The sequence below is a fragment of the Scyliorhinus canicula genome, chromosome 6 (genome assembly GCF_902713615.1).
Source record: "Scyliorhinus canicula chromosome 6, sScyCan1.1, whole genome shotgun sequence".
Classification (NCBI taxonomy): Eukaryota; Metazoa; Chordata; class Chondrichthyes; order Carcharhiniformes; family Scyliorhinidae; genus Scyliorhinus; species Scyliorhinus canicula.
In genome coordinates, this window is record NC_052151.1 from 112,739,074 (window position 1) to 112,751,581 (window position 12,508).

Genomic DNA, 12,508 nt, shown 5'->3' on the forward strand with positions numbered 1-12,508 from the left:
ACCCCCATTAAGACACTACTAACACAGAGTAAAAAAGTACAAAGATCTAAATTATACAAATTGAACTCAATGCGCATAATTTTTAAAAACAGTATATATTATTGTTTTTATTATGTTTTACAGAATGGCAAATCCATGTATAAGAAATTGGCAAAATGCTGATGACAAATGAAATGAGATGTGGATCCCTTTCACCTCTTGTGACTACAGGATATTCTGAAGGGGGAGGGTGAACGGCCAGTGGTCCAAAACATGGTTTACAAGGGAAAAGGACAAACAAATTGATTAAGATGGGGAAAATAGAGTGTGAGAGTAAGTTAGCAGGGCACATAAAAACTGACATAAACGATTCTGTAGCTATGAGAAGAGAAAAAGATTGGTGAAGACAAATGTTGGTGCCTTCCAGAATTATAGATCAGTCAGCCTGACACAAAGTAGAGGGGAAAATGCTGGAGTCCATTATAAAAGATTTAATAGCAGAGCACTTTGGAAGACAGTGGCAGGATTGGACAGAGTCAGCATGGATTAATGAAAGGGATATCCTGCTTGACAAATATATTGGAATTTTTTGAGGCTGTAACTAGTAGAGTTGATGAAGGAGAGCCAGTGCATGTGGTTTATTTGGACTTTCAGAAGGCTATTGAAAAGGTCCCACATTACCGTGTAAAATTAAAATGCTTTAATATGTTTTATAGAAAACTGGTTGGTAGACAGGGAACAAAGAGTAGGAATAAACGGGTCTTTTTCCAAGTGATGGGCAGTGACTCATGGGCTACCACAGGAACCAGTGCTAGGACCCCAGCTATTCACAATGTGTACTAATTATTTAGATAAGGGAACTAAATGTAATATTTAAATTTGCAAATGATACAAGCTGGGTAGGAGGGTGAGCTGTGAGGAGGATGCAGAGATGCGTCACTGTGGTTGAGAGTGGGTAAATGCACGGCAGATGCAATATAATATGGTTAAATGTGAGGTTATCTACTTTGGTAGGAAGAACAAGAAAGCAGATTATTATCGGAATGCTATAGATTGAGAGAGAGGAATGTGTAACGGGACCTGGGTGTCCTAGTGTACCAGACACTGAAGGTAAGCATGCAGGTTCAGCAGGTGGTGAAGAAGGGAAATGGTATGTTGGCCTTGGTAGCGAGAGGATTTGAATACAGAAACAGCGATATCTTGCTGCAGATATAGAGCTTTGGTGAGGCAACACCAATTTTGGTCTCCGTAGCTGAGGAAGGATGTTCTTGTTATTGAGGGAGTGCAGTGAAGGTTTACCAGACTTATTCTTGGGATGGCAGGACTGATGTACGAGGAGAGGTTGAGTCAGTTAGGATTATGTTCACTGGATTTTAGAAGAATGAGGGGAGAGCTCATAGAAGCCTATAAAATTCTTACAGGACGAGGCAGGGCAGATGTAGGAATGATGTTCCCCATTGGCAGGGGAGTTCAGAACCAGGTCTCAAAGCTAAGGATATGGGGTAGACCATTTAGGACTGAGATGAGCAGAGATTTTGTCACCCAGAGAGTGGCGAGCCTGTGGAATTGGTTACCACAGGAAGCAGTTAAGGGCAAAACATTGTATATTTTCAAGAAGAATTAGACATAGATCTTGGAGCTAAAAGGATCAATGAATATGGGGGGAAAGCGGGAACAGGTTATTGAGTAGGATGACCAACCATGATCATAATGAATGGCAGAGCAGGCTCGAAGGGCTGAATGACTTCCTCCTGCTCCAATTTTCTGTTTCTAAAATTGTAAAATATAGATTTGGAAACTTAGGAAATGCAATATTTAATCTTGATACCATTAACATTGTTAATATCCTCATGCAGATCCCTGGGACAGTGACTTTAAGCCAGAGGTTTTTACCCTTGGAATAGGTTTTGTCACGCAGATGAATTTACATATTTGCACTGGACTCATTATCTAGCCAAAGGGATAAAGCTATCATGGTTTCCATTGTACGATCCAACAACTGTGACTTCAACAACCAGTTGGATTAGTCAGACATCTGAAATTTAAAAAAAAATAAATTTAGAGTACCCAATTCATTTTTTCCAATTAAGGGGCAATTTAGTGTGGCCAATCCACCTAGCCTGCACATCTTTGGGTTGTGGGGGCGAAACCAATGCAAACACGGGGAGAATGTACAAACTCCACACGTTCAGTGACCCAGAGCCGGGATCGAACCTGGGACCTGAGATAGCAGTGCTAACCCACTGCGCCACCATGCTGCCCCATTCAGACATCTAAAATGCATTTAGCATCATAAAATGATGTGTAATTTCTCACAAAATAAACTTTGTCCCTGGTGAAAAAATAGTGAATAATGCAGAAAAGTCTTGCATAGGTATTCTAAAAGGGTAAAAGTTCTATTTGTATCTGGTCAACAAATAAGGCAAGTGGTAGTCGCAAGAAGAGTTTACACAGACACAAGGAAGTGATAAATGGGAGGTTATTTTAACTAATGGAGCTGAATATTTTTAAGGAGATAGATAAAAATGCCATAGATGTTGTCCTTATGGACTTCAGAAAACATTTGATCAAGCACCACACAAGCATTCAGGAGCAAAGATGAAGGCACATAGCATTGGATACAACATTGTGAAGGTGGGTTGGTAACTGGTTATAAGGTATGAAGCAGTGAGAAGAGTTAAAGGAGACATGAACTCATAAAATGGTGGAACAGTTTCAAGTAGCTGAAAGACATATTAAGGTTAGAATGATCTCAAACTGAAATACATTTAATTACATTTTCCATTTTATGTCTTACCAGTATGCCAAACAGCTTCTTGTACTGCTTCTTGAAAGTCAACATTTTTGGATTTAAAGAATATCTCAAAATCTTCCTCTTCAGTAATAAAGGTGAGTCTCTTTCCAGCAGCCACCACGGTAAAAACTGCTCCATACTACAAATGACAACATTTTGTAAAAAAATGTAACAGAGTGAATGAGCACAATCTGAGAAGTTTATCTTATCCCCGAGAATATACAATTAGAATTAATCAATATCAACCATTAACTCCCCTGGGTGCTCCGGTTTCCTCCCACAATTCAAAGATGGGTACGTTAGATGGATTGGCCATGCTAAATTGCTCCTTAGTGTCCAAGGTTGTGCAGGTTGGGTGGGGTTATAGGGTGGGGAGTGGGCCTATGTAGGGTGCTCCTTCGGAGGGTCAGTACAGGCTTGATGGGCCAAATGGCCTCCTTCTGCACTGTTGGGATTCCATGAAAGTGTTTTTAGGGTTTTGGCAGCTAACTCAGTAAGTGCAAGAATGTTCTTGCTCAATTCATGAGTCTTCCTCTTTGATCCTTGCCCATGAATCCCTTAGGCATGAATGAGGTTATCTGCAGATGCGTTGGGACAGGGGCAAAGTCAGATTGTGTTACAGAGGCGTAAAAGACAGTTTTACTGGTGACATTAATGTGATCAGAAACTCATCTTGGGGTCAAATATGGCACCAAAATTAAAAAGCTGCTTTCATCTCACGTTTTGGTCAGGGAGGGGGAGAGCTAGGGAACTGACTTTGGAGCAAGGGCCAAAAACAATGGCCTCAGCCTTCCCATTATTTAACAGGAAGAAATTTCTGCTCATCCAGTACTCGATGCAAGATAATTTAACAACAGTGGAGTAGTTACAATAGCAGGTGGTGAGGTAGAACTAGGAGTTAGCAGTGTGTATGTGAAAATTAATGTTGTGCGGATGATGTCGCTGAGAGGCAGAATGTAGTTAGGAAATAGTTGGGAGAAAGAATAGATCCTTGGGACAGGCCAAGAGGTAATGGTGCAGGAGTAGGAAGAGAAGCCCATTGCAAGTGATATTTAGGCATTTATTACAAAGGGGGGCGGAATATAAAAGTGGGGAAGTTTTGTTTCAACTGTACACAGCATTGGTGAGACTACACCGAGAATACAGCGTTTAGTTATTGACTCCTTACTTAAGGAAGGATATGCTTGCATTGGAGGGAATTCAGGGAACGTTCCATAGGTTGATTCCTGGGATTGACGGTTGTCCTACGAGGAAAGGTTGGGTCCTTACTTTTTGGAGTTCGAAGGAATGAGAAGATCTTGTTGAACATACAAGATTTTGAGGAACTTGCAAAGATACATGCTGAGGATGTTTCTCCTTGTGCTTGAATCTGGGGGGGGGGGCAAAGTTTCCATATAAAGCTTATTCAATTTAAGAGTGTTGTAGATGGAGGCAAAGACTCCATGAGAGGCCAGGCTGGCAGGGCACAACTCATTTTATTCCACACTAGTGACAACAATCACTCCTCTCCATTCTCCGCAGGGTTCCTTCCCCAAAGTGCTTCCAGGTCAGGGTTTATATTCTGTCGGGAGCTCCTGAGTAGTCACCTGAGTAGCTAATACTCAGAGGTGTAGGAGGGAAAGTGGATGCTAAACAGCTCTGTCCCTGTAGGGGTCCTTACCCACCCCCACCCAAGTCCGGAGAAATGTCCATGTTCTCAGGCGGAGGGTCCCGTGGCCGCTTGGGTTGTGGGCGGAGTTCCAGGGGAGGTACAGCCAGTCTTGGAGATGTGTGGTGTACCGGTGACCCGCCTCTTCTGCGAATTACGTCGCAGCTGGCATGGCCCAGCCAGTACGGCTGCTCGTACAAGTGGTGCTCGTACTCTCTGTCCACGCCGTCGCTGGCCAGGTCCACGTGTGCCACAGGCTTCCCGGCACCTCGACGGTCAACAGGAGGCAGAATACTCGATGGGGTCCTCAGGTTCCCCTCTGGTCTCGGGGCTCCTCCTTGGCATTACGGGGGATGGCGTCTGGGTCCTGCGAGGGGCCTCCGGGCCACTTGCTGGTGGTTTGTTTGCATTGTCGTAAGTGATCCAGGTGGCGGTGTGTCTCTGCCCTCTGTACCTGGATCGCGTAGGAGATGTGGCTCCGGGCCCGAGGTTCCTCACGTAAACCGCGTAACCCTGTTGTGAAGGTTCGAGCTTGTGGGTGGCGGTGACAATCATCCTCTGCCGCTGACGGAACTGTGCCCCGACTTCAGGGAGGACGAGGCTGAGACGCGTCCGGAGTTGGCACTCCATGAGTAACTCTGCTGGTGCGATGCCGGTTGTGCGTGAGGCATTGTACGATAACTGAAAAGAAAGCTTTCAAACTGCATTTCCCACGACCCTGAGGTCATCTTCCTCATGGCTTTCTTGAATGTTTGCACTGTTCGTTCGGCTAGCCCATTGGAGGCTAGGTGCTACGCGGCCGCCCTTACGTCCACTACTATCAGGAATGTACCCCTGAAATGGACCAACAAAGTCGATGTGTACATGGGACCAAGGCTTCCCAGGCCACACCCAGGGGTCAATCGGGGCCGCTGTTGGGGCCTTCTGGTGTTCTGGAATGGGGTGCAATTTTGGGTCACCCGCCAGTCACACAGAGCAGCGGTAGAGTTGGTTTCTCAGCGTCCAAGTCCTCCAAGAAATGCATGCGGCCTCTTGGGGGGAAATGGCAACTTGTTCGTTGCCGGGGGATGGCGTCTCATTAAATTGTCCAGGTTCTCGTCCCTAGCCTTAGTTCCCCACTCGGGAACGCCGAGTTGGGGAAGCTCGACGGTCACTTCAGGGTGAGTCGCGGTGGCGGTTGCAGGACCTGCCATGACCTCCGACCTGGGAAGGCCCCATCACCTTGCCTCTGGTAGCTGTCAGCCGGTGAAGTCGCCGATGCCCAATGTTCAGGACCTGGAGTTCGGTAGGCGCTTTTCTTGACGAGCGCTATGTTGACGGTCTTGTCAATGATCAGGGGGTCTTCATTAACAGCTTCTGCTTCATCTCCTGGTCCCAACGTCCGCAAACAAAGCGGTCCTGCAGCGATTCAGCCAGAGCAGCTCCAAACTAGCAGGGGGCATCGAGTCCAATCGTTCAAGCCGGTGTCAAAAGGCTCAAGGTTATCTATGTATTCCATGCCTTCCGGTTGGAGAGCGCCTCCCGAGGTAGTTGAAAAACGGTCCGAGGTCGCAGCACTTGCCTCTTACGGCATCTTCCACTTGATCCTCATCACCGGTGATGCAGACGGAGGCAAAGACTCCACGAGAGGCCAGGCTGACAGGGTACAACTCATTTTATTCCACACTAATCACAATAATCACTCCTCTCCATTCTGCGCTCCTCACAGGGTCTCCTTCCCTGAATTGCTTCGAGGTCGGGGTTTATATTCTTTGGAGAACTCTGCCTCCCTAGTCACCTGAGTGGCTCATTCTCAGATGTGTAGGAGGGGAAGTGGATGCTATACAGCTCTGTCCCTGTAGGTAGTCGTAACATAGAGATCAGGAAAAATTTCTTCTCTCGGATGATCAGTAATCTTTGAATTTTTCCACCCCAGAAAACTTAACAATGGAGGCTGATTCATTGACTTTATTCAAGGTTGAGTCAGAGACACTAATTTCAGATCCCAGGCCGGGATTCTCCGGTATCTGGTGCGGTGGGCTGTACCGGCACCAACGAGTGGCGTAAACCACTCCGGCGTTGGGCCGCACGGAAGGTGTGGAATTCTCCGCACTTTCGGGGCTAGGCCAGCGCTGGAGTGGTTGGCGCTACGCCAACTGGCACCAAAATGCCTCCGCCGGCCATCGCGAGTTGGCGCATGCATAGGAGCACCAGAGTGTTCCTAGAACCACTGCCGTGTTTCCTGTGCATGGGCAGAGGGTTTCTTCTCAGCGCCGGCCATGGCGGAGCTGGCGCGGAGAGAAAAAGTGCCCCCACGGCACAGACCTGCCTGCAGATCGGTGGGCCCCGATCGTGGGCCAGGCCACTGTGGGCCACCGTGGCCCCCCCCCCCCCCCCCCCCCCCCCAGAGGACTCCACAGGCAACCCTCAGAGCCAGGTCCCACCGGTACGAGCCAGGTCTAATTCGCACCAGCGGGACTGGCCGAAGACGGGCGGCTGCTCGGCCCATCGGGGACCAGAGAATCGCCGGAGGGGCCACTGCCAACGGCCCCCCCGACTGGAGCAGCACGATCCCCGCCCCTGCTGGAGAATTTGGCAGCCAGCATCGGAGCGGGATTCACGCCCCCCCCCCCCCCCCTTTTAATTCTCCGACCCGGCAGGGGGGGTCGGAGAATCTCGCCCCCAATTTCTCACCTTCAAACAGAATGTAAAACTCTATCATTTTATGGTCATTCTTGCCTAGAGGATTCTTTACCACACGCTACCACCTCTAAAATTGCCTGTTTCTTTGTGGGTTCCGGAATGTATTATTCAAAGAAACTGTAGCCGAATCAAATTACGTGATGAGAAATTTAGTCAAGTAAAAAAATTCAGAATCAAGCTGAAAACAAAAGTGCACAATGATGAAAACCATTGATGTCTAGACACAAGGCCTCCTGTGGTAAACCACAAGAAAGGTCTGAAGCAAAAGATAGAAACTTTATAGCGAAAAGGTGAAGGGCCATTGAAACCAAACAACCGCAGACATTTGCAGACCCTGAGCAAGGTCACCTGACCTTTATGGTTGCAAAGGCTGTTAAGATGGAAAACTGCTGAGGAAACAGATGTGTCCTGTTTACCAGTCTTTTGGAAGAATGAACTCAGCCACATGAGGGTCTTACACATACATATTGAACATTCTAGAAGGGGAAAACATTGTGTAAATATGCAGAAGGTCGAAGCCTCAGGAGCAACAATCCTGGAGCATAAACCCTGGAACAACAGTTTATTTTTCATTACTTTGTTTTAAACCCATGCCATTTTTAGTTACTTTTTACGAGGTCAGAAGTGCCCCGACTGCTATTATCATCCCGAGCTCATTTTCTGATGTGTAGATTGGGGTCGACTGACCAATTACTACAACTACTCTTTTCCAGTACCTCTTCCATAATGAAGAACTAAATATTATTAAATGTATATTTTCCAATAGTTTCTTAGCTATACCTGAAAACTGAACTCAGTTTTTTTCAAAGCCACTGGGCTCATTAATCCTCGGCCAACAAACTGCAGCAGAACAAAAATGGCTCACTCACCAGTGTGGGTGAATTTCAGGTGCCCATTGGGGGCAGGGGCGTCAATAAATGGCTACTTGGAGGGATCGTTAGAGGTTGAGTCCCAGAGGTACAAACATATGAAATGCACCTCGCCCTTCCTTCACCACCGCTGACATTGGAATGCACCTCCTCCTTCTCTCGCCCCTGCTGACACTGCCCATGTAGGAGGGCTAGTTGAAACACTAGAATTCTGGGGATTTCAAAACATGATCCTCGTCTTCATACTGCAGTGAGACCCCATTGCTGCTCCTAAGCTGACCTACATGGCAAGTTTATCTCAGTGTCTGCTTCATTGGGCAGAACAGTGTTTGAGACTGAGCGAATTTTGACTCTCGAATATCTGCTTGTGATGTGGGAGGCCATGCTGTACCAAACCCAGGGGCCTGTGCTGTTAGAATTCTGGGCACATACAAACTAAAAACATACGAACTAGGAGCAGGAGTAAACAACTCGGTTCCAAAGAATAAAGAGAACAAAGAATAGTACAGCACAGGAACAGGCTCTTCGGCCCTCCAAGCCTGCGCCGACCATGCTGCCCATTTAAACTAAAATCTTAAAGAACAAAGAAAAGTACAGCACAGGAACAGCTCCACCATTCAATAAGATCAAGGGTGATCTGATTGTAACCTCAGTTCACAATCCCTTGTTTATCAAGAATCTATCTAACTTTGCTTTTGAAATATTGAAAGACTCGGCTTCCACTGTCTTTTGAGGAAGAGAGTTCCAAAGAATCACATCCCTCTGAGAGAAAACATTGCTCCTCATCACTGCCTTAAATGGGCAACCTCTTATTTTTAAATAGTAACTCTAAGCTCTAGATCCTCACACAAGGAGAAACATGCTCTCCATATCCGCCCTGTCAAGGCCCCTCAGTATGATTCAATCAAGTCATTGCTTACTCTTCTAAACTCCAGCGGGGATAAGCCTAGCCTGTCAACCTTTGCTCATAAGAAAACCTGCCCATTCCAGCTATTAGTCCAATTAACGTTCTCTGAACTGCTTCTAATGCATTTCTTCTTTACATAAGGAGACCTGTACTTCTGACAAGGCCCCACCTTCGGAGACTGGACAAGTAGGCAGCATGGTAGCACAAGCGGCTAGCACTGTGTGCTTCACATCACCAGGGTCCCAGGTTTGATTCCCCGCTGGGTCACTATCTGTGTGGAGTCTGCACGTTCTCGCCGTACCGGTGTGCATTTCCTCCGGGTGCTCCAGTTTCCTCCCACAGTCCAAAGACGTGCAGGTTAGGTGGATTGGCCATGATAAATTGCCCTTAGTGGTCAAAAAGGTTAGGAGGGGTTATTGGGTTACGGGATAGGGTGGAAATGAGGGCTTAAGTGGGTTGGTGCACACTCGATGGGCCGAATGGCCTCCTTCTGCATTGTATGTTTTAGAACTTTGGTCCCTTAATCCAATTTATTTATATAGTTGTATAAAATTGAGCACTGATCCCTGTGGCACAACACCCGTAACATTTTGCCAACCAGAAAAATGATCCAACTCTTAGATAAAAGCAAATTACTGGTTGCTGGAATCTGCCATCACCAATGGATTTCCCAACCAAGATCTGCCAGTGGTATCAAGAACCTTTGTAACATTTTCTTATTGAATGACGTAGTCCCTTTGTATCTGCAGTTCAGTCAAACTTGTAGTGCACACTCGCATCACAAGAAAGCAAAAGTCCCAAACACATCCAGGAAACACTTTGAAGCATCGTATTTGTCCTCCCCTGGAATATTGGCCATATAACGGTTGAGAAAACAGAACCTGGTGGGGAAGACAATTTTCAGCCATGTGGACACAAGTGGACAGTTCATGAACATTAATTTAGCAGGTGCTTTTCCTGTATAATTGTGGAGGTGGCTTCAAGAAGGTCACAAGTGTCTGTTCATCCGGAGGGTGCAACGGAGGCATTAATGAAGGAATTTCTCTCGCGCTCTTGCGTGTCACTGATACGCAGACCAGGTCTCACTGCAGTACAAGGGTGTAGTGACAACAACTGCTCTGAACGCCAAGACATTGGTTGACTTGCAACAGTCTTTGCTTTCAAACACTCGCTGCCATAGTTTGTGAAAGGCTGAACTGGCCCAGCTGATTCTGGGTTGGATCTTCTCATCACCTTAAGGAAGGTGGCTGCTAAGGTATGGGAAGTGCTCAATATATTCCAGAGTCCCTCCTTCAATGCTTCATGTGAGATGGAATATTTGGCTGACCAGGTATAAGTTCTGTTTTGACAACATTTGAGGACAGGTCAAGTTTCTTGCAGAATTGCAGCAGAATTGAAGCGATCCAAAATCATGACTTCTTTCAACCCACCCCCAACCCACACACTTAGATAAAAGCAAATTACTGTGGATGCTGGAATCTGAAACAAAAGGAAAACAGGAAATGTTGGAAAATCTCGGCAGGTCTGACAGCATGTGGAGAGAGAAGAGGGCTAACATTTCAAATAGACCATAGAATATACAGTGCAGAAGGACCCATGCAGACACGGGGAGAACGTGCAAACACCGCACAGACAGTGACCCAGCGGGGAATCGAACCTGGGACCCTGGCGCTGTGAAGCCACAATGCTAACCACTGTGCTACCCATTTTAAATACCTGACTGAACTCGATAAACGTTCGAACCGTTTACTTACAATCGGAATTCCGATTCATTCTTGAGTCAATTCTCGGCTTGTGCCGGGAGTTGAGCAAACATTTCGAATCAAAGTCGCTGCAAGCAGGATTCGAACCTGCATGGGGAAACCTTGACGCAAACATGACGCATTGGATTTCAAGTCCAACGCCTTAACCACTCAGCCATCCCAGCTGCTGGGTGAGATTCATAATGTTGTGGCGGGGAGGTGGAAGTCGTGGTCAAGGCTAAGAAGGGTGCTCTTAGTGGCACATTAAGAGATCAGAATGCGTTGATGGCAGATCAAAGGTAAGCAGTGTGCCTTGGCCACCATCATTTGCATTCCCTTTGTCTTTTTGTCCAGGACACCTTTGTCAATCTTTTCCCAGTTTCCTCCAATGGCTGGCACTCTATCCAGCTCTTATTGCTGCACCCCACCCCCTCCCCCACAACAGTATAAATCTCATCTATTTCCAGTTCTCTTTAGCTTTGATGAAGAGCCACCCAGACTCGAAACGTTAGCTCTCCTCTCTCCACAGATGTTGTCAGACCGGCTGAGATTTTCCAGCATTTTCTGTTTTTGTTTCACCCCCACTCTTACCTCACTCAAGAGAACTGGGGTCAATGACAGTTTGCAAAATGCCACTCCCGCTGAGAGCAGTTTATTCAGTACATAAAGTAAAACAGCTGTGAATTTCCTGATCAATAAATCACTTCCCCACCAAGCAATGCAATTATCAGCTGAACCGGCAGAGGGACGTCCAAGGCAGAAAAATACAAACCTATTTGCAAACATGACGCTGCGTTTTTCTGTGACCGTGATGCACCTTAAATGATATTACAATTTGCCCGAATGAGATAAACTTGACAGATCGGCTCACTCTGCTTTATATCGAGAAGCAACCTTGCCCCCTCAGACTCGACGAGCAAGCCTATCTCAATAGCATTGTGAAGAATATAATTGTTGCTCACGGGTTAATGGACAGATTCTGTTTTCATGGCAATGCTTGCATTTTTACCTCTGCTCTGGCTTGCTTGATAAATTCAAGTGGTGCTTTCCCGAAGCGGATAGAAGCCCTGATCCAGGGAATCCAGCCGCTAATGCAAGGAGGAGCCGCTGTCTTCCTTGGCTCCCTCGGCTTAAACACCCAGCACAACAGGGCTGCAGCGGCCAGGGCCAGGAGCACGGGAACCAGGAACACAACACAGCCCACAGCAGCCATGGCCACGCCAGCAAACTGCAAAACAGCTCCGGGCCAACATGGGGCAAGCGGCCCACAGCCGCTGATTTGGCGGGGCGGGGGGATGGAGTGGTTGTGAAAGGGGAGGGGAAATAACGATCGGATCTTGCAAAACCAGTTTTCTCTCACGAGAAATGATTCAACTTCAGCTACTTCCATTCTCAGCATCATTTCTGACCTCGCTCCAACTCCAAAAAGCCCGCTCCTTTTTAAAGCAAAATTCTGAAAGATATTCCAGATGTGTTCGTAATTGTTGAGTCACAGACGGTTAAAATGATCATCTTAATAACCTCGACTTCTCTGGTTTGTTCGCCAGAAACAGCCCTATGCACACTTTGGCACTGCCTAAGTCTTGGCACTAGCCCGCATCTCAGCTCTCTGGATTTAAATCAAACGTGTCTTTACAGGCAGAAAGTGTGCACTCCACATTGAGCAAATACAAGTTCCTTTGTGGAAACAGTCTTCCATCATAAGGCAGTGCAGTAATTTGTACTTCCTCTAAACGGTATAATGTATTTCCTACTCCCAGTGGAGCCTCTATCGGGAAAACCAAATGCCGAACAGGTGGCCACTTTGTCAAATCCCCAATTTATTGGCAAGTGTGGCAACATCTGGGTATTCAGCAGCAAGGAGATGCCAGAGGACTGAAGGACAGC

General features: G+C 46.8%; 1 protein-coding gene across 4 annotated transcripts in view; it reads right to left on the reverse strand.

Annotated features, from left to right (window-relative positions):
- Positions 1-11,899, reverse strand: part of LOC119967401 (24-hydroxycholesterol 7-alpha-hydroxylase) — a 63,792-nt gene extending 51,893 nt beyond the window's left edge. For all 4 annotated transcript variants that reach the window (XM_038799913.1, XM_038799914.1, XM_038799911.1 and 1 more), the window contains exons 1-2: positions 11,631-11,899; positions 2,777-2,912 (exon numbers count right to left, since the gene is read on the reverse strand). In XM_038799913.1, coding sequence (XP_038655841.1) covers positions 2,777-2,912; positions 11,631-11,834 — 340 coding nt within the window. In that variant the 5' untranslated portion in view covers positions 11,835-11,899. The remainder of the gene's footprint in view (positions 1-2,776; positions 2,913-11,630) is intronic.
- Between the last annotated feature and the right edge of the window lie 609 nt (positions 11,900-12,508).